This window comes from Silene latifolia, chromosome X, assembly GCF_048544455.1.
Source record: "Silene latifolia isolate original U9 population chromosome X, ASM4854445v1, whole genome shotgun sequence".
Taxonomy (NCBI): Eukaryota; Viridiplantae; Streptophyta; class Magnoliopsida; order Caryophyllales; family Caryophyllaceae; genus Silene; species Silene latifolia.
Window position 1 is genome coordinate 27,558,581 of NC_133537.1, and position 20,821 is coordinate 27,579,401.

A 20,821-nucleotide genomic window follows, 5' to 3' on the forward strand; every position below is an offset into this window, starting at 1 on the left:
TTTAAATGATATTTAAATTAATGTTTTTTTAGTGAATTCATTTTATTAATTTAAATGATATTTAAATTAGTGTTTTTTTTTAACTAAATTCATTCTGTTAATTTAAATGATATTTAAATTAAAGCTTTATTTTGAATTTATTTTCTTAAGTTTATTTTATTGAAAATAAAATAAGTATTTGATTTGAAAAATCATTTTATGAGTATATTTGATTTGAAAAGTCATTTGTTTTAATTTATTAATTGATTTTAAAAATCGATTTGAAAAGCGAAGAAAACTCGTTTTGAGTACTTGTTTTTGAGCTCGATTTTGGCTCGGTTTTTGAGCCCGTTTCCTTTACGAATTGGCACGAATCTCGAGTACACTAACCCACCTAGACCAACACCCATCCACCCACGTTCGAACCCCCATACCATGGCCCAAATTCTCGTTCAAAACAACCCCAAGCAGCCCGCATTAAACCGCAACAGGCCCCTGTTTTGGCCGCCAATTCCCGAGCCCAAACCCGCTCCAAACACTACCAAGACCCGTACCCATTAACCCTAACCCATACCCTAGTATCCTACCCATATTATCCTAGCTTAATCACCAAGAAAACCCCCCTCAAACCCTCACAAAAGTCGATGGACAGCAGCCATCCGTGAGCTAGCCCGATTTGCCCTTCCTCCCTTTTAACCTACTTTAACTCCTTATAAATACCACCCCTTCATCATACAATCATTCCTCTAAGTTCTACATACATCCTACCATCACCCATAAGCTTTAAACCTCAGAAACAAACCCTAAACATCCTTCAAAAACCCTAAACAAAACCGACACACAAACTGAAACTGTTTGTGTGTCCTCTTCGAAAACCCATTCGTTCCTCCATCAAACCTCCATAAAAACTCGAGTTTCTTGTTCCTAATCAACCACATAACATCCATATACACATTAGACAAAGAATTACGAGCCAAATTGCCCTTGAGAGTACACGAAATCCCTAAAAAAAAGAGTGAAATAACACTGTTTCGCGGTTTCTTCTTGTCTGTCCAGTTCTGTTTGTGCTCGTTTTTCGTGCCTAATAACCCAAAACGAGCAGGGGTTGCTTTAAGATCCTTGTTCTCCTCTCTTTCTAGTTTCCAAAACATCTTTTAGATCGAATTTTCGTCGTGAAACGAGGGAGATATCACTGTTTGAAAATCGCTGTCCAGAAAGTTTCCAAAACGCGTGTTTGCTTTATTCTTCGTCGACGACGGCCTCTCGAGATAAAATCTACCATCGATTACGACCCAAGACGGTGTCAACGATACATGTAGGTTGAGGGTGCATCAAATCCCCTTCTCTTTCCTCCTTTTATTTCGTTTTCTTATGCTCTTTTTATAGTTTGTTTTTTTTGTTTGTTTTCGTTTTGTTTATCGATTGTTTTAAATTAACTATGAAACTAGTTAGTCCGAGTATGAGTTAAAGTACCACCATGAACACCCGCGTTGACTTGAGATGGGAAAAGAAACCGCTACATCAGTCGGTCGTACACCCCCGTCTCATTTACATATCCTCGTGTTCAAGGTAGGGCATAAATAAAACGAGTTTCTAACTTCGCTCTTCGCTTTTGACCCCCTTGTTGTTTCGGCCAATTCGACATACCCTAGGACCCGTTGTATGTTAGTTTAACCTCTGATTGTTAACCAATGACGTATTTAGATGACATTAAATTAATTTAATAACCTAATTAGACACATTAGGGTACATTGACATAGCTTTAAAAATCAACTAACAATTCTGTAAATAATTGAACGCATCTCTCTTATCACTTGATTTCTCGCTAGCATAGGAGTGCGTGATTAGCACCTTCCTATTAACACTCGACGAGTAAGCGTTAATCTTATGATATTTGACCTAATTAGACCCTTTAGGCCGTGTAGAATGCACCCTCATGCGACAATCAATCAACATCGTTTTTACCTCGTTTTCTAACTTGTTTCCTATCCCTTTTCGCAATCATTCGATCTAACCAATGAATCTAACTTAGGAACTAGGTTGGCCTGCCTGGGCCGTGAGGTGGCCGTTTTCTTTACCTTTCTCGTTTTGTTTTTTATACCGTTTGTTTTCTCGTTGTTTCATTGTTTGTAATTTATCGTTGGTTTATCGAGTTGTAATCTTTCAAGTTTGTTTTCTTTTATCGAGTCAAATGATTTCTAAAAACCTTGGTCTTGTTTGGTTAGACGGTTGTTCCCCAATGCTTGTAGGAGCGTAGTAAACCGCATGTTGTCTAAAGCAACATGGCCCGGTTTATGCTAATGCATGCTTTGGTGCGTAGCCCTATGTCTAATTCGATGAGATTAAGCGCGAGCACGCAGTACGAGGAGTGACCCAAGGCCGTGGGTCATGTGAGCCGTGGGCCACCCCTCATGTGCACGGTTTTCTAGGCCAAACGGCCGTGTGTGTCGTCGTGTATTGTTTTGTATGTAGCATTTGTATTTAGATCGAGTTGTATCTCTAATTTGTTGTTGTGTCGGCATGAAATGCCTGGTTTGTAATAGGTAGATCCCAACGGCTCCCCCATTCCCCATCAAGCCTTGCGTGTTTCATTTGAATGTTGCTAGATTAATCAACCCACATGCTAAATTACAACTTTGACAAAGTTAGTTTAGTTGCATCTAAAACGACATAGAAATTGTTGTCACATGATAGGGTTAAAACAACGTTTGCATATCATATATCGCAGTAGCTATGACCTTGTTTGAAATCCGACACTTGACTTAGTAGAGGCCGTTATTGACGGGCGGGTGTCCTCATGGGCTTCCCAACACGTACCCTCACCCCTTACTCAAGATCTATGGTTTGTGGATCCGTCTAAATACCATTGGATTACGAGAGTCATTCAAATCGAGTGATATAGGGTACAAGTCTTTATCTTTAATCACTCGTAGTCGATTGGCTTTATGCTTTTCGATGAAAGGTGTAAAGTTGACTTGAACGGTTCCAAGTTCCCAAAAAACTTGGTGGCGACTCTAATTTGTCTTAATTCGATTCGAAAGAACCTCGAGTCGATTATGCCTAGTGTGGATCCCGCGGACGCAGTTCCCGAGGGCCTTGTCCACAGTGGTTAATCTTTTTCTTGAGGGTCGGTGCCCTCTTCCCCTGGGTGAGTACATTGCCAGCGCCCCTCTCACACCACTCGTTAAACCGGGTGGTGGAGTTCGTCCTATTGCTGTCGGTACGGTCTGGAGACGGCTTGTCTCTAAGGTTGGTGCTTCTACGGTTGGCCCGTCCTTATCTTCTTATTTTGATGGGCTTCAGTTCGGGGTGGGTGTGTCCGGTGGAGGAGAGGCTATCTTGCATGCCTTGAACCGGCTCATTGAGGCTCGGGGGGAACAGGTGGGGCTTTCTATGTTGCTGGTTGATTTCCATAATGCGTTCAACCTTGTTGACCGTTCGACCATGCTTCAGGAGCTCCGCCGTCGGTGCCCGGCTCTCTCCCGTTGGGTGGAGTTTTGTTATTCCAGCCCGGCCCGCCTTTTTTATGGGGAGCACTGCTTGTGGTCTTGTCAGGGTGTTCAACAGGGTGATCCTTTGGGGCCTTTGCTTTTCGCGTTGGTTTTGCATCCTTTGGTTTGCAAGATCCGGGACACTTTTGACCTCACTTTGCAGGCCTGGTACTTAGATGATGGCACCATTGTGGGAGATACTTTGGAGGTGGGGAAGGTGTTGGACATGATTAGGTTGGATGGCCCTCGTTTTGGTTTACACCTAAATGTCTCCAAGACGGAGGTCTTTTGGCCTGTTGAGGATCCACGGAGCCGGCTTCCGGGGGTTTTCCCCACTTCTATTTCTCGGCCGTTGCGTGTGTTACGATTTTGGGAGGACCGGTCAGTACTTGTCCTGGTTTTAGCAGTGAGATTGTGGCGACGAGAGTAACTAAGACCATTGAGCTGATGGACTTGGTTGCGAGGATTGAGGACCCGCAGTGTGAGTTGCTTCTTCTTCGAGCTTGTACTGGTATATCTAAGCTCTACTTCTCCCTTCGTACTTGCTCCCCTAGTGTTTTTGGGTCTGTCCATCTTCCTTTTGATGCCGCTCTGCGTTCTAGCTTGGAACGTATTGTCACCGCGTCAGGGCCGGGTTTTGGGGATTGGCAGTGGCGCCTTGCTACATTCCCTTTTCATCTTGGTGGACTTGGTGTCTATGCGGCGGGAGATGTTTTATTTTATGCTTTTATTGCGTCCCGCTTGCAGTCTGCTGGTTTGCAGGCTAAGCTCCTCGGCCCTTCTCGTGTTGTAGCTGCTGGCCCTGCTTTTGATGATGCGCGCAGTGTTTCTGCGACTACGGGTTACGATATATTAGGTCACCCTAGTGAAATTGCGCCCCCAAACTTATGAAGAAATTGGCGAGATATTTATTTCACGACGGTTGCTCGCCTCGAGTCTGTTTTCTCTTTGACACCTCGCCGAGATCGCTCTATGGCGATCTCGGCAGGTTCTCACTCCTCCGATTGGTTACGTGCGGTTCCTATCTCGGGGTTGGGTCAGACTATGAACGGGAGGATTTACCGTAGTGTCTTTGGGGTATCGCCTCGGGTGTTCCGTTATTCACGGTATCTAGGCCCTGTCCCGCTTGCTCTCGGGTTTTTTTTTTTGGGATGTTTTTGGTGACCACGCTGTTTCTTGTCTGTATCGTGGGCGTTAAACATCGGCATAACCTTGTCCGGGACACTCTTTTCGACATCTGCTATAGATCTGGTATTACTGCGGGGAAGGTGGTTGATATCGGTTTGGTTGATGGGCATGGTGGCTCTCTTCGTCCTGCGGATTTATTGCTTTATTCTTGGGACAGGGGGCGTGATGTGTGCGTCGACCTGACAGGTTCTTCACCTTTGACTCAGACTGGGTTGGCAGATTTTGTGCCGGGCCGGGTTGTCGCCCGATCTTTGCTCGCCGAAAGCGTGCTAAGTATGGGGATTTGTGCGCGGTAGCGGGTTATGGTTTCCTACCTTTCTCTTTCTCTTCACTTGGGGAGTTGAGTTCGGATGCTGTTGCCTTGCTCAAGCGGATCCAGAAATTCTCGATATCTCAGGATGCTGGGGCTAGGGTAGCCGCTTACATTTTTACTCGTATTAGCTTTACTATTGCTAAGGGTGTGGGAGCCCAGATTGTCTCTCGGCTCCCCACCAATTTCATGTAAACCTTTTATTTTTATTATAATGAAAGCTGCGCGCATTTTATAATTAAAAAAAAAAATAATAATAATAATAATAATAATAATAATAATAATAATAATAACAATAATAATAATAACAGTAATAATAGTAATAGTAATAGTAGTAGTAGTAGTAATAGTAGTAGTAATAGTAGTAGTAGTAATAGTAGTAGTAACAACAACAACAACAACAACAACAACAACAACAACAACAACAACAATAATAATAACAATAATATAAATAATAATAAAAAAAAAATAATAATAATACTAGACTTAGCTTTGTTGTTGATAAGGGTGGGGGAGCCAAGATTGTCTCTCGGCTCCCCACCAATTTCATGTAAACTTTTATTCTTTTTATGCAACCTGCGCGCATCCTTCTAAAAAAAAAATAATAATAATAATAAAAAAAAATAATAATAATAATAATAATAATAATAACAACAACAACAACAACAACAACAACAACAACAACAACAACAACAACAACAACAACAACAACAACAACAACAACAACAACAACAACAACAACAACAACAACAACAAACAACAACAACAACAACAACAACAACAACAACAACAACAACAACAACAACAACAACAACAACAACAACAACAACAACAACAACAACAACAACAACAACAACAACAACAACAACAACAACAACAACAACAACAACAACAACAACAACAACAACAACAACAACAACAACAACAACAACAACAACAACAACAACAACAACAACAACAACAACAACAACAACAACAACAACAACAACAACAACAACAACAACAACAACAACAACAACAACAACAACAACAACAACAACAACAACAACAACAACAACAACAACAACAACAACAACAACAACAACAACAACAACAACAACAATAATAATAAAAACCCCTTTCTCTCTCTTGTCGGTTAGAGAGATTTTTCTCTCAAGAAGGAACGACGCCATTGATGCTCAATCCTTCCTCCATGGCTAGAGGGAGAGGGCGCCCGCCAAAATCAAGCACTTCTTCAGCTTCCTTGCAAGATTCTGATTCTAATGGTACAAATTTTCCTCCTTTAACTTCGAATTTTTCTCTGGGTAAAGCTCGTCTTCGAAGTTCTCCAGGTAGTAATTCTATGGTTTCTCGTGCTTCTTCGTCTCCTACTTTTGTTATTCCTACTCCACCTGTTTCCTCGCATGTTGTTGACCCACTGGTTTGTGCAAACTCGTCTGGGTCAAACTCGGGTCCTTCTCCGGAAACAGAGGAAGCCATGGATGCTCCTGTCTCTCCTTTGGAGAATTCCAGTTCTAGTTTACAACAGCCTTCTCCTGTTCCTTCTGCTAATCCCCCTGTCTCCCCTACCCCTCCCATTCCTCCACCTTTGGGGAAAAACTGGGCTGATGTCACTAAGGGTAAGGGTACCGTGGGTATGAGCTTGTTCTTTGATGAAGACAGTGCTAAGTCCACTGAAATTGACATTCTTATGGATGAGGTTCAGGATGAAGTTGAGAAATGGAAGTTCACTCTCATGGGTAACGTTCTTGGTGTTAAACCCACTCAGAAACAAGTTTCTGATTTTGTCCAGAAAAGTTGGAACCATGGTCCTTTGCCTCTTGTTCAATACTTCAAGAAAGGATGGTTCAGTTTCAAGTTTGACACTGAAGAGGCCATGAATGAAGTCTTAAGAAAAGGGCCTTGGAAAGTTGGTTCAAACTCTCTTATATTGAAGCAATGGTCTCCCTATTTCTCTTGTATCATGGAAAGTGTTGCCTTAGTACCTACATGGGTTCTCTTTCTTGATTTGGATCCTTATATGTCGACTGACTCTATCCTTAGTAAGATGGCCAGCAAGATTGGCAAGCCACTCTTTGGTGACTTGCACACTACTTGCAAGGCCAGGCTCTCTTTTGCTAGAGTCCTTGTGGAAGTAGATATCTCCAAAGACTTGCCTGATCATGTTGCTATTGATGCCCCTTTCATTGGTCATTCTATTCAGAGGGTAGTCTATGAATGGCTCCCATACTACTATCATACTTGTCACAAAATTGGTCATAATGCTGCCAACTGCAAGAGGAACAAGCCTCCTGTCCCTAAGAGTCAAGATGACAAAGTGGTTGAGAAGCCTAATAAGCCTGCCAAGAAGGTTTATAAGCGTGTTGTGAAACCTGTCTCTGTAGCTGCCCTTCCTGCTGTGAATCCTGCCTCAGAATGCCACTTGCTAGGTGATACCTCAGTACCATTGAGTGGAGATTCAGTTGCCCTGAAGGAGAGGATTGACTCAGAATGCTCTGAGCTAGGTCCTCCTACTCTTGATGAGCCTCTTGATCCTCCCTCTACTGGTGCTGAAATGTACTCAGAATGCAGTGTGCTAGGGCATGACACAGGTCAGGAACTGGATAGCTCAGAGTTGGGTTTTGTAGAGCCTTTTTCCCCTGTGAGAAATTCTAATACCTCGGGTCTGCATACCTCTCCTAATAAGTTTAATGTTTTGCAGTAGGATGTCCCTTCATGTGACATTGATTTAGAGTCTGCTCCTTTAGTGGCTGAACCCCCTGATCCACACTTAACATGATTATATCCTCCTGGAATATTAGGGGCCTCAATAAGCTTGTTAAGTAAATAGAGGTTAATAAGTTTCTTACTCAGAATAAACTGGATATCCTTGGTATCTTGGAAACCAGAGTTAAGGAAAATAAATCCCATAGGATTTTGAGAAATAAATTTAGGGGTTATAGTTCTTTTTGCAATTATTGTAAGCACTATAATGGTAGGATTTGGCTAGTTTGGAATTCATCCACTACCAGAGTCACCATACTGCAGGTTCATGCCCAAGTTTTGCATTGTCATGTTCACCCTTTGGCTACTGGTAGAGCTTTTCATCTGTCTGTAGTCTATGGTAGCAATTGTCCTGTCAAGAGTGTAACTCTCTGGGATAGTTTGACTGATATGGCTCCTCAGGTTGGACCCTGGGTTGTCATGGGTGATTTTAACATTGTTGGATATAGTCATGAAAAAATTGGTAACCTGCCTGCTCACTTGCCTGATATGATTGACTTTAACAACTACCTCTCTTCCTGTGGCCTTGATGATATGCAAGGGACTGGCAATGATTTTATTTGGTTTAATAAACAAGACCCTTCTATTAGAGTTTACTCTAAGCTTGATAGGATTTTGGTAAATGGTGACTGGCTTCTCACCTTTACCCAGACTGCTGCTCAATTCTTACCCCCTGGGGTTTCTGATCACTGTCCAGCTTTATTGACTTTCCCTGGGGATCCAGCACCTAAGAAACAGTTTAAATTCCTTGATTGTTGGACTGACCACCCTGATTTCCACCATCAAGTTGCTGCAGCCTGGAATAGTAGGGTCACTGGTAATTCCATGTTTAGGTTTATCGCTAAACTTAAGAATACTAGGGTTTACCTCAAACAGTTGCATGTTGCTCACTTTTCCAGTATGAGTGATAGAATTGAAAAGGTGAGGACTAAGCTGAACCAATGTTTCCTTGATCTTCAACTTAGCCCTCTTTCTGAGGAACTCATCATGAAAGAGAAGGAGTTATCACTGGCTTTTTGGAAACTAAAGGATGCTGAAGCTAAGATCCTAATACAAAGAGCAAAGATACATGATATTAAACTTAATGATGCTGGGTCTAAGTTCTTTTCTACCAGGATTAAGGAGAGGCGGCAGAGCCAGCTCATTGGTGAAATTCAGGACTTAGCTGGTTGTACTCATCAAGGGCTTCATGAGGTGGGTGATGCTTTTATTGATTACTATAAACAACTCCTTGGTTCTTCTAACCCTGTCCAGAGTATGGATATTTCTTCTGTTGCCTAAGGGGGGGGTGTCTGGATGACCATGATAAGCTACGGCTCACTGAGCCTGTGTCCAGGGAGGAGATCAAATCTGCTTTATTCTCCATAGGCTCTAACAAAAGCCCTGGCCTGGATGGTTTCTCTTCTGGCTTTTTCAAAGCCACTTGGGACATAGTTGCTGATGACTTCTGTCTTGCAGTTGCCGATTTCTTTAAGACTAGATTCATGCCTAAGCAGGCCAATGTCACTCTTATTTCACTTATTCCTAAAAAGAAAGTTGTCCAGACTGTCAAAGATTTCAGGCCTATCTCCTGCTGCTCTGTAGTCTATAAGACTATTAGCAAGATTTTAACTAATAGACTGTAGAGGGTGGTGGCTAAGCTAGTTGGCTATGAGCAGGCTGCTTTTGTACCTGGTAGGAGCCTCCATAAGAATGTTATGTTAACTCAGAGCTTGGTTAAGGGGTACCAAAGAAAGTACCTCACTCCTAGGTGCATGCTCAAAGTGGACATAAGTAAGGCTTTTGATTCTATCTAGTGGTCTTTCCTTTCAAATATGCTTACTGTACTGAACTTTCCTGCAACTTTCATTAAATGGATCATGGGGTGTGTTACTGGTGCCTGGTTTACTCTTAAAGTCAATGGTTCAAATCATGGGTTTTTCAAAGGAAGGAGTGGAGTTAGGCAAGGGGACCCTCTGTCTCCCCTACTCTTTGTCCTTAGTATGGAGATGATCTCTAGGCTCCTTAGGACAATGTGCACCACCCAGGATGTCTCCTACCACCCTAAATGTGTGAAACTTGGCCTCACACATCTTATTTTTGCTGATGACCTCATGGTCTTCACCAGGGGATATTTGCCATCTGTTCAAAAAGTTGCAGACATTCTGAAGTTATTTGCTAGCTGGTCTGGAGCTAATTTTGAGAAATCTGAGGCTTATTTTGGTGGAGTCAACTCTGCTCTGAAACAGCACATTCTTAATGCTATTGGACTAAAGGAAGGATCTTTCCCCTTTAGATACCTTGGTCTTCCTATACATCCTTCCAGACTTACTAGTACCATGTATGATCCTATTGTTCAAAAAGTTCAGCACCTTGTTTGCAGTTGTGTTGTCAAATTCCTCTCCTATGCTGGTAAAACTGAAGTTCTAAACTCTATGGTCTTTGGTTTGGAGAATTTTTGGTGTGGTAGTCTGCTCTTGGCACATAATGTTTGTGCCATCATTACAAAGCTATGCAAACAGTTATTCTGGGGGGTACCAGGAAGGGCAAAGGAAATTAATCTTTAAGGATTGGGCAAGTATCTGCAGTCCTTGGTCTGAGGGTGGCTTTCAGATTAAAAATCTTGCTATTTGGAATCAGGCCAATATGCTTAAGTGGCTTTGGCATTTTGTACAAGGAACTGGTTCTATCTGGACTGCCTGGATTAGGCACTATTTCTTGGCCACTACCTCCATTTGGGATTTACAAATCCATGAATATCACTCTGAGAGTCTTCGTTATGTCCTCTCTGCCAGGGATATTTGGGTCACTAATTGTAGCAGCAGGCAGAAGGCTATGGATATGTTGCTTACTTGCACTACCAAAGGCAAGTTTTCTGTTGGTAAAGCCTACAATCTCCTCAGACCTAGATTCCCTACTCATGCTTGTTATAGAGCAGTTCATGATCCTTTCCTTTTGTCTAGACATAAATTTACTCTTATGTTGGCTCTCCAAAGGAAGCTTGCTACAGCTGATCAGTTTTGCAGGAGAGGGATTAACATTGTTAACAGGTGCTGCCTGTGTAAGTAGCATGTTGAATCTGCTAGGCATCTGTTCTTTCACTGTCCCTATTCTAAGGCTGTCCTTTCTTCTCTTTTCTCTTGGATGGGACTCAACCTTAGAGATTTGCAGCTTCGCAGCCTTATCCTCTGGTGTCACCGCAGCAAACCTAAAAAGCATTGGAGGAATAAGTGGTTCAAATGTAGTATTGCTGCAGCCACCTATTACTTATGGATGGAACGGAATTATAGGTTATTTGAAGGCAAGGAGAGGCAAGCCTCATGCCTCATCAAGGATGTCAAGCTCTGTGTTAATGTTCTCCTTTTGCACAAGTCGCCTACTTTTGCACATGGTGAAATACTAGAGGCGTTAAATGTATAGGGGATCTCTCTAGTTTATAGTTGTATAGTGGTTATGCTTGTAAGAACCTCATGTAATCCTTCTTTGGAGTATATGAGAATACCATTCTTGCAAAAAAAAAAAAACAAAAAAAAAAACAAATAATAATAATAATAATAATAATAATAATAATATTTTTACTAGACTTAGCTTTGTTGTTGCTAAGGGTGTGGGAGCCCAGATTGTCTCTCGGCTCCCCACCAATTTCATGTAAACTTTTGATTGATTAATAAAAGTTTGCGTTTTTATCAAAAAAAAAATATATATAACAAGAATAGTAACGACAATAGTAACGACAATAACAATAATAATAATAATAATAATAATAATAATAACAATAATAATAACAATAATAATAACAATAACAATAACAATAACAATAACAATAACAATAACAATAACAATAACAATAACAATAACAATAACAATAACAATAACAATAACAATAACAATAACAATAACAATAACAATAACAATAACAATAACAATAACAATAACAATAACAATAACAATAACAATAACAATAACAATAACAATAACAATAACAATAACAATAATAAATAATAATAATAATAACAATAATAATAACAATAATAATAATAATAATAATAATAATAATAATAATAATAATAATAATAATAATAATAATAATAATAATAATAATAATAATAATAATAATAATAATAATAATAATAATAATAATAATAATAATAATATAGATCCGGTATTTCTGCGGGAAAGGAGGTTGATATCGGTTTGGTTGACGGGTGTTTAGGTATTTTTTTTATCGAGTTGATTGATTCGGGTCAATGCGGTCTTACTCGTTGGTTGATCGTATGACCGTTCGTATGTTGATATTTAAATAGAGAAATAAAGTGTGAAATATAGATTAACACGTGAGATTTGGTGACGCGGAAAACCCAATGTGGGAACAACCGCGAGAGGGACGGTACCCTTCCAAATATTGCACTATACTTGAATAGGAGGGTGATTACAATAGTGGCGTAATGCTAATCTTGCTGGCACGAGGTATCAGGCCTGCGAGATCTTGGATGGACGTATATGTGAGTATGAGAATGCACTGATATCTTGACGTTAATGCGTGTGTACGTGGTTGTGTTGAATGTCCTTCTTGATTTGCTTCCTTGGCTATTAATAGGGTGAGAACCCTAGATATGTCCTACCTTGATTATGGAAAGGGAATACAATTTCCATAAAAACTCTTTCCATATTTGGCCGTCTTCCCCAATTCTCCCTGATCTCCCTGACTTCTCCCTAACTTCTCCCTAACGTTTCCCTAACTTTTCTTTCCTTAATCTGGACGTCTCCTCTAACGGGCCTCAATCTCTATCCGCATACTTGCCGGCCCATCTTTCTCGCGCTCTACTCCAACCGTGGACCCTTCCCCTTCTTTTTATTAGATCTTTATTCAACAAGTGGGCCTTTTCTTATTGCGCTATTTTTAGCCCAAACAGTTTGCCCCAAATTTCTTGTGAAGTACGCTTCGAGGTGTCGAGCAAGGAATTTACGTAATCGAATGCTAAACCCTAAGTCGTCATTTGCACTTCTTTTCAAGCAGCTCCATCACGTCAGCCGTCCCACTGCTCTTTTCTCGCACCCTACTCCCTCTCTCTTCTTTATAACCCCAACCCCCACTTTGTACTTCTATTAATCTCCAAATCATTTCAAAAACCCTTCCTCTCTCTAAACCCTCAACCTTCCTCTTCTCTTACCTCGCCGGCTTCACTGCTCCGTTCTCCATTGTTTCTCTCATCAGGTACTCTTCCACCTTTTCTTCTTTGATCTCCATTTTCTCTTTTTTCACCATGGGTAAAACTCGATCAACCTCTGCACCCGCTGACCGCAATCTTGACCCAACCTTTCCTTCTCGGGGACTCTTTAAGTATCCCCACGACTGCGATTCTGCCTTGACTGCTGCTGACATTCCCACGATCAAGGGTTTGCTTGGTCTTGGTGACGGGGTGGATATTGCCATCCCTGAACCGGGTCAGAAAGCCGATGTCCTTCGTCCCGGATGGGTTTGTTTTTATTTGTACACGTTTAAATATGGCCTCCGTTTTCCTTTTCCCAAACTCATCCAAGATTTCATTTTTACCAATAATTTTGCCATGGCACAAATTTCTGCTGCCATCTGGAGGGTTCTTCTTTTGTAACACCCGCGAATTTTCCATTTTGACATTTAAAATTTATTAAACCGTTTAACCACTTTATTATATATTTTTGAATTTGAATCATTCAATTTAATTAATTTTATGTCAAACACGATTTTTATAAACGTATTATATAAAAGCTCGTTTATATAAAAATACGTACGATTAAATTATATTTTTAAGGCAGGATTTATATGATAATATATGTATACGTATTTTTGGTCGGATAATAATAATGACTGTAATAATAATAATCCGCGTCTTCGATTCCGTCTAACGTTAGACCGTCACATTTTAATGGGGAATTTTATCTAAACTTGGACCAACCGTATGTCGACAACACATACCCTTATCCACCCCACACTCTACTTTTATATCATTATATATATTTATTATTATATATATATATATTATATATTGTTATTATTACTATATTATTATTGTTGCTCAAGGTGTCCCACGCTACTCATTTCTTCATCCTCTTCTCTTCGAAACACACAAGCATCAACAACAAACCAGTCCGCCATTCTTTCCGATCTCAAAACCCAGATTTCGCCTTCGTTTCTTAACCAAATGCTCTAATTCTTGCACCATTAGCTTCCCCTTTCCTTCCTCATTCTTTTAAGGTAAGAAAGTTGCAATCTTATATGACTTTCGTTTTTGACCCATCTTATAAAGTTTCGGTTTTACCTCAATCTCTTTCGTTTTCTTGCTCCATGACGAAGGTTTCGAAGACCATGTGGTAGATTGAAGCTTTTGGGACTATTTATTCGAAGAATAAGGAGCGGCTAAGGTAACGGTGATAGGTTACTCGACAAAATGTCGAACTTTCGTCTTATGGGTCGTTTTATATACTTTTATTCAGTAAAGTTTGGTTCTTGTGTCCTTTCTCCTTCATATGTAAAGTTCCGTCTCGAATTGTTGTTGGTAAAGGCTGTTTTGGGATGGTTTTGTCCTCTGTTTTTTTGGACTGTCGAAATGAGGGTCGTGGTAATGTCGATATCATGTTCGTCTAAGTTTCGATTCTGAATGTGTACCTGTGTTCAGGCTCGGCTTATGCATTTCATTGTCCTGTATTAGACTGAGTCGGACTGATTTTGGGGTGGTAAAGGAGGGTGAATAGAGGTGGAGACATTAGTGTATACATATGTATAAAACCCGTCTTAAACATGCCTTGTGTTGGCTATGGTTACACGGTTTGGGCATAAACTTTGAGTTTGCTTGACACGGTCTTCGGCAGGTGTTTGGGTTGTTTGTCACGGCTCTTGGGTCTGCAATAGGCCGTTCATAGCCCGTCCTTGTGGCTGCTCTTGGTTACCCTATTTTGGGTGTTTGTTAGGGTGGTTATGGGAGTTGTTTGAGGGTCGAATGGTGGCTGTTTTGGGGTAGTAACCGGGACTGAATTGGGCTGTGCATGGCAGCTTGTAGAAGCCATGTATAGCAGTTTTATAGAGACCGTGTATTGTGCTGCCAAATGATATGTTCAAATCGTTTCATGACTTGTTTTGGGCATAAGTTGGTTATTTGAATTATTCAATTTCCGTGTCATATTTTATATAACGATAATTTGTTAATAGCGTGCTTTCACATGTTCAGTTCGTTGGGTTCATTTGGTTTTAGTAATTGGGCTAGCTATATTGGGTAATTTGGGCTAGTCACGTTTATAAATTGTTTTGGCGCTAAATGGGTTTATTTAAAAATAGGATTGAATAACCGTCTCGTATTTTATATAACGTAATCCGTTAAATATTATTCTTTATATATATGTATTTCTCTCATATGATCAAATTGTTGGATTTCACATGATTATATGTTTGTTTTTACATGAGCATTCAGTTGGGTCTAACATATCTTGTTTGTTGGGCTTAATGTGATTTAATTGTTGGACTCCTCATAATTTGTTTATTGGGCTCATAATTGGGTCACTTAGACTTGGTCACATTTTATCCCGTATATTTCATATAACGTAAACTATTCATTATCACTTGTTATATTTTATTTAACCAGCATGTTAAATTATGAAATGGAATATTTATTGATATAATACAAGTAAGAGATATTTATTATAAGTAGTTACTTGTGGTGAGTCGTACTCTAGATAATATCTAGTATTGTTCGGTTGTGAGGGTCTTGGTTCTACCGGATACTAGGGGTGAGCCAGAGGCCCTCTAGTTGCGGTATGAACGTCGGGAGTGATGTTCCCATCCGTACTTATGGTGATGCAGGCCATAAGTATGAATGTGACATTAATCATCCCGGCCCTGAGTCACGGTCCTATCGGATACTAGGGGCAAGCCAGAGGCCCTGTAGTTGCGATATGATTCGTCGGGATTGATCTTCCCATCCGTACTTATGGTGAGATGCAAGCCATAAGTATAAATGTGACATTAATAATCTCGTTCTATGTGCTTGTTTGTTGTGCTTGTTTGTTGTGCATGTTTGTTATACTTATTTGTTGTATTTGGCCATGTTTTAAAGGTAACCGCTGAGCCAGATACTTGTTTGTTGTGCCTCGGACATGTTTTAAAGGTAACCTCTGAGTCGGGCACTTTTTTGTTGTATTTGGCCATGTTTTAAAGGTAACCGCTGAGCCAGATACTTGTTTGTTGTGCCTCGGACATTTTTTAAAGGTAACCTCTGAGTCGGGCACTTGTTTGTTGTATTTGGCCATGTTTTAAAGGTAACTGCTGAGCCAGATACTTGTTTGTTGTGTCTCGAACATGTTTTAAAGGTAACCTCTGAGTCGGACACTTGTTTGTTGTATTTGGCCATATTTTAAAGGTAACCGCTGAGCCAGATACTTGTTTTTTGTACCTCGGACATGTTTTAAAGGTAACCTCTGAGTCGGGTACTTGTTTGTAGTATTTGGACATGTTTTAAAGGTAACCGCTGAGCCAGATACTTTATGTGTTGTGCCTCGGACATGTTTTAAAGGTAACCTCTGAGTCGGGCACTTGTTTGTAGTATTTGGACATGTTTTAAAGGTAAATCACGAGCGGATACTTTAGAGGTCGTGCTTTGGACATATTTTAAAGGTAACCGCTGAGCCAAGGTACTTAAGGACTTGTGTCTCGGACATGCTTTAAAGGTAGCCTCTCAGCCGGATGCTTTGCTTATTATGTGATGTTAGTAGTCCTATTTCATGTATTGTATGTTATTTGGTTTTCAAATTTGGATGTATCATATGCCTTATCTATGATTGACTACGCATGTTTTGAATGTTAGTTTCATGTTTGAGTGCTTGCATCAAATAGTTATATTCATGATGTTCTAATATGTTCTTGCTTATCTGTGTTTCGACATATTGTGGCTGGGAGAACCTTGAGTTACTCCCCACTTACTGTGGCGTTCATGTTTACATGAATGACAGGTGGTGCAGATGCTTATGTGGGGAAGACGTGTGGGCTAGCGAGAACTAAACCCTTGGACCTTAGTTTGATAGTTTAGAAACCCTTTATTTGTTTATTCGTGGGATATCTTTTCCCCGCTTTCTAGACTTAGGTTGTAATAACCTAAGTTTGTCTTTTGTAGTGTTTGTTTCATTCCTTTTTGGCACCCGCCTGTTAATCTTTAACTAGTAATTTAAAAAGTTTTTAAAATCTCATAAATTTCCGCTTTATCGCGGGGTGTCACAGTTGGTATCAAAGCCTATGTTGCTCCCGACGCACACACGTGTACCCCAACTTTAAATGTGAACCTGACCTTGAATAATGAATGAGAGATGGGTAGACTTACGGACATAAGGTGGTAGTCTCTAGTGTGTTTGCTCTTTGCTAGGTTCTAACATGTTTGTTGATTGCCATTTAATAATTGTTGTGCTCGTTGATCAATAACCGTAAACCTACCAACGTGAAGATCAAGATTTGGTGCCTATTGCCGAAAATTGAGGGTTTGTTCAACTTTGAAGAATGCTTCTACTCCCTCGAAGATGTTTCTCATTCTGGGTGTACCTTGTCTTATTCTTAATCTCTTGGTGCTTATCCTCCTTCTAAACTCTCTTCTGTTTTGCTTTGAAATCTACTCTTGTACTCCTAACTTGTCCTTTGTTCCTTGCTTATCCTCCCTTAACGCCTTTTGATGGTACTCTTTCTTTTGAGGAATGTTGACCTTGGTTGGAAAATTTAGACTTTTGAAGAGATTGTTGTGTTTGACCCTTAAACTTGATTTTGAGAGGAATTGATGTTGGAAAAACCTAGGTAGGGTGATGAGACATACTTGATGGTTCTTATACCTGGATCCTTGATAAAGTGAGTATACCTGATTGGTGAATTTTGTGTGTCAAGTGTGAGTTGCATTGGTTACTAAGATTATAGAACTTGGCCTTGTTGTTTATGTTTGGGGATATACTAGTGCTTGGTACTTGACCTAAGGTGGATGAAACTGAATGGTGGATTTGAGGATATAGAATTGACTAAGTAAGTCGGGTCTTTGATTGGCTTCCATAATCACTTTGGATATGAGGAATTGATAATGTATTGGTTACCATGTGATAGATGCTAATTGTGGGGTTATTAGTTGGCTCTTGAGAGTTCTTAAGTTGAAAGAAGACTTTGGGTTGGCGTGTTACTACCTTGTTTTGAAATGAGAACCTTGTAGAATATTTGAGGAACCCTTTCTGGGAATTTAGAGCTTGGTATTAGGATCTTTGATTGAGAACTTTACCATTTTGGAAAAAAACTGTTGGGCCCTAAATTATCCTGCCTGACCTGAATAGGCCAGACAACAGCCAAGGACAATTCCCAGGCCAAAGATAACTAAAATCAGGCACTACTTCAACGCGGATAGGCACCAAGCAGGAATTGATAAAAGACAGGCGAAAGACAACCAGCAGCCTGAAAAGATAAAGCACCAGGCTACTTCAGGCTAGAAACAGGTAGTTTATGTATATTCCCTACAAAAAAGAAAGACCAATTCAAGAAGCCAAAAGATATAAGAAGCAGTCAAAGCAACGGCTAGTCTAAAGGCAACCACCTCCGAGTAAATAGGGCACATCCCCTATTTACCAGGAAAACCTAAACGGCACAAAAACAATTGGAAATAACCACCTATAAATAGAAAGGAGGAGAAGACAAGAAGCATTATCTGAAAGACCATCACTTTTACTCATATTCTTTGTATTCTTAAGCTATATATTCGCCTGTCACGCCTGATATAACAATACTCTGTCAGGCTACCTAAAATCATAGTAACAATCACTCCTGGCTTGGTGCCCGTGGTTTTTTCCCTTATTCCCAGGGTTTTTCCACGTATAAATCCTTGTGTCATTATTTATTAATTTGTTTTACATTTAATTATACCAATCAGGCGAGTTATTCGAGTTAGATCACCCTACACATAAATCCCTGGCAGGACGCTCTAGATCAATAAAAATCCTGCTAAAACAATTGGCGCCCACCGTGGGGCATCTAACTCAAAAATAATCAAAAGCCCACCATCAAATACCACAGAAAACTAAGAAAAAATGGCAGGAGATAGCATTGAGCAACAATTAGCTGCTGCCAAACAACAGTTGTTGGAGATGGAACAACTGAAACAAAAAATGATCCAGGCTGAAGCTGAAGTGGCAAAATTGAAAGAATCAGAATCCAGCCTAAAGATACAGCTGGGAGAAAAAGCTTCAGGATCAAAATTGAAAGTCCAGCCTGGCACACCATTCTCCTCCATCATAAGGAACATTGACTTCTCCAATATTGGTACTCCAACTCCATCAAAATCCAAAGCAGGAGAAGAAATGGACTCAGGAGAACTCCAAAATCAAGAACTCCAAGACCAGACTAACACAGCCATTATGATGGCTATGCTCCAGGAAATCCAAAAACTTCACGAGAGATTTGAAAAGATCCCAGGAGTTCCTACCCCAATTGAAGAAGCAAATCCAGAAAGCTATGCTGATTCTCCCTTCGTGGATGAAATAGCAAAAATAGACTCGCTTAAAGAAATTTGTGATTCCCTCAATGAGAATCTATGATGGAACCACGGATCCACAAAACCATGTTGCCTATTACAAGCAAAGGATGCTGGCAAAGATCAATTCCCAAAGTGAACTACGTCAAGTCCGCATGTGTAAGGGATTTGGAACAACTCGAACGGACCGCCTTGCAATGGTACATAAACCCGCCAAATGGAAGCATCAAGTCCTTTCGACCTGGTCAATTCTTTCAATCATCGGTTTTGCAGCAGGGAACTAGAAAAGAGATCCAAAGTGACCTATACAGGGTTAAACGAAGCCTGGAGAATCCATTAGATCATACATGACAATATTCAACAAAGAAAAAGTGTCAATCCCCAGATGTGATGTTGGAACAGCCGTTGAAGCTTTGTGCAAGGGCTACCCCCGGACGGTGACTTCTACGATGAAATGACCATGAAGCCCTGTCATACCTTTGAAGATGTCCAAGCATTAGCCATAGGCTATATCAGGCTGGAAGAAGACAAAGGCTACAAGGCGATAATGCGACAACAACTCGGATATGACAAAACCAACAGGAAAAGCTTTAATAACAAAGGAAGCAGTTCCAGGCCATCTCCCTACACAAGACCCGACAGATCGAAGTCAACTATACACATGAACAACGAGGTAACTCCTATACTTATCCTCCGGTCCAGGAATATAACTTCTCTGTTGACATTGCAGGATTAATCAAGAGGCTTGACCATATGGGAGACATTGTCAAGTGGCCAAAGAAGTCAGACAACCCCAACTCAAGAAAGGACACCACCAGGTGGTGTGAATTTCACATGGACATAGGTCACACAACAGAAGAATGCCTGGGATTACGGAGACAAGTGGCTTACCTGCTAAAGAAAGGATACATGAAAGACTTGATGCAAACAAAGAACAGGGAAGATGACGGAACAAGAAGAAACACAGAAAGGCAACAACGTGACCTACCCCCTGCACCACCCATTTATGAAGTCAAATTCATCAATGGAGGATCGTAAATTTGCGGCCCGACAGTTCAATTGCTAAGAAAATTGTCGGAGTCAAAAATGAAATCTCCTTTTAAACCTATCAATTTACCTCAAATTACTTTTGACGACACCGATATGCGGGGCATTCCGGACCTTCACCATGACTGGTAATCACCATGCAAATAGGGACGCACGTGTCATGAGAATCCTGGTAGATGGAGGCGTTCAAGAACCGATCATGCTTGATGTCCTCAAAGCAATGAAGATTGATGAAAGCCAAATCATAAAGAAGTCTAATGTCCTAGTAGGATTCAGTGGAGAAACAAGAAACACACTGGGAGAAATACACCTGCCCACATATGTGGAAGGAGTATCTTCATATGAAAGATTTGGAGTCCTGGATTGCCTGTCATCCTACAATGCCATATTGGGAAGACCATGGATCCACAACGTAAGAGCCATACCCTCCACCTATCACCAATGCATCAAAATACCAACAGAATGGGGAGTAACAACCATTAAAGGTGAACAAAAATCTGCCTGGGAATGTTATACCGAGTCACCGAAGCCTTCCAAGACAGGTAAGTCCT

General features: G+C 40.6%; 1 protein-coding gene across 1 annotated transcript; it reads left to right on the plus strand.

Moving 5' to 3' along the window:
* Positions 1 to 6,160: 6,160 nt before the first annotated feature.
* On the plus strand, positions 6,161 to 9,356 carry LOC141617093 (uncharacterized). Its single transcript, XM_074434268.1, has 3 exons — positions 6,161 to 7,668; positions 7,947 to 8,986; positions 9,100 to 9,356. The coding sequence occupies exons 1-3, from the start codon at positions 6,161 to 6,163 to the stop codon at positions 9,354 to 9,356; spliced, it is 2,805 nt and encodes a 934-aa protein (XP_074290369.1).
* Positions 9,357 to 20,821: the final 11,465 nt, after the last annotated feature.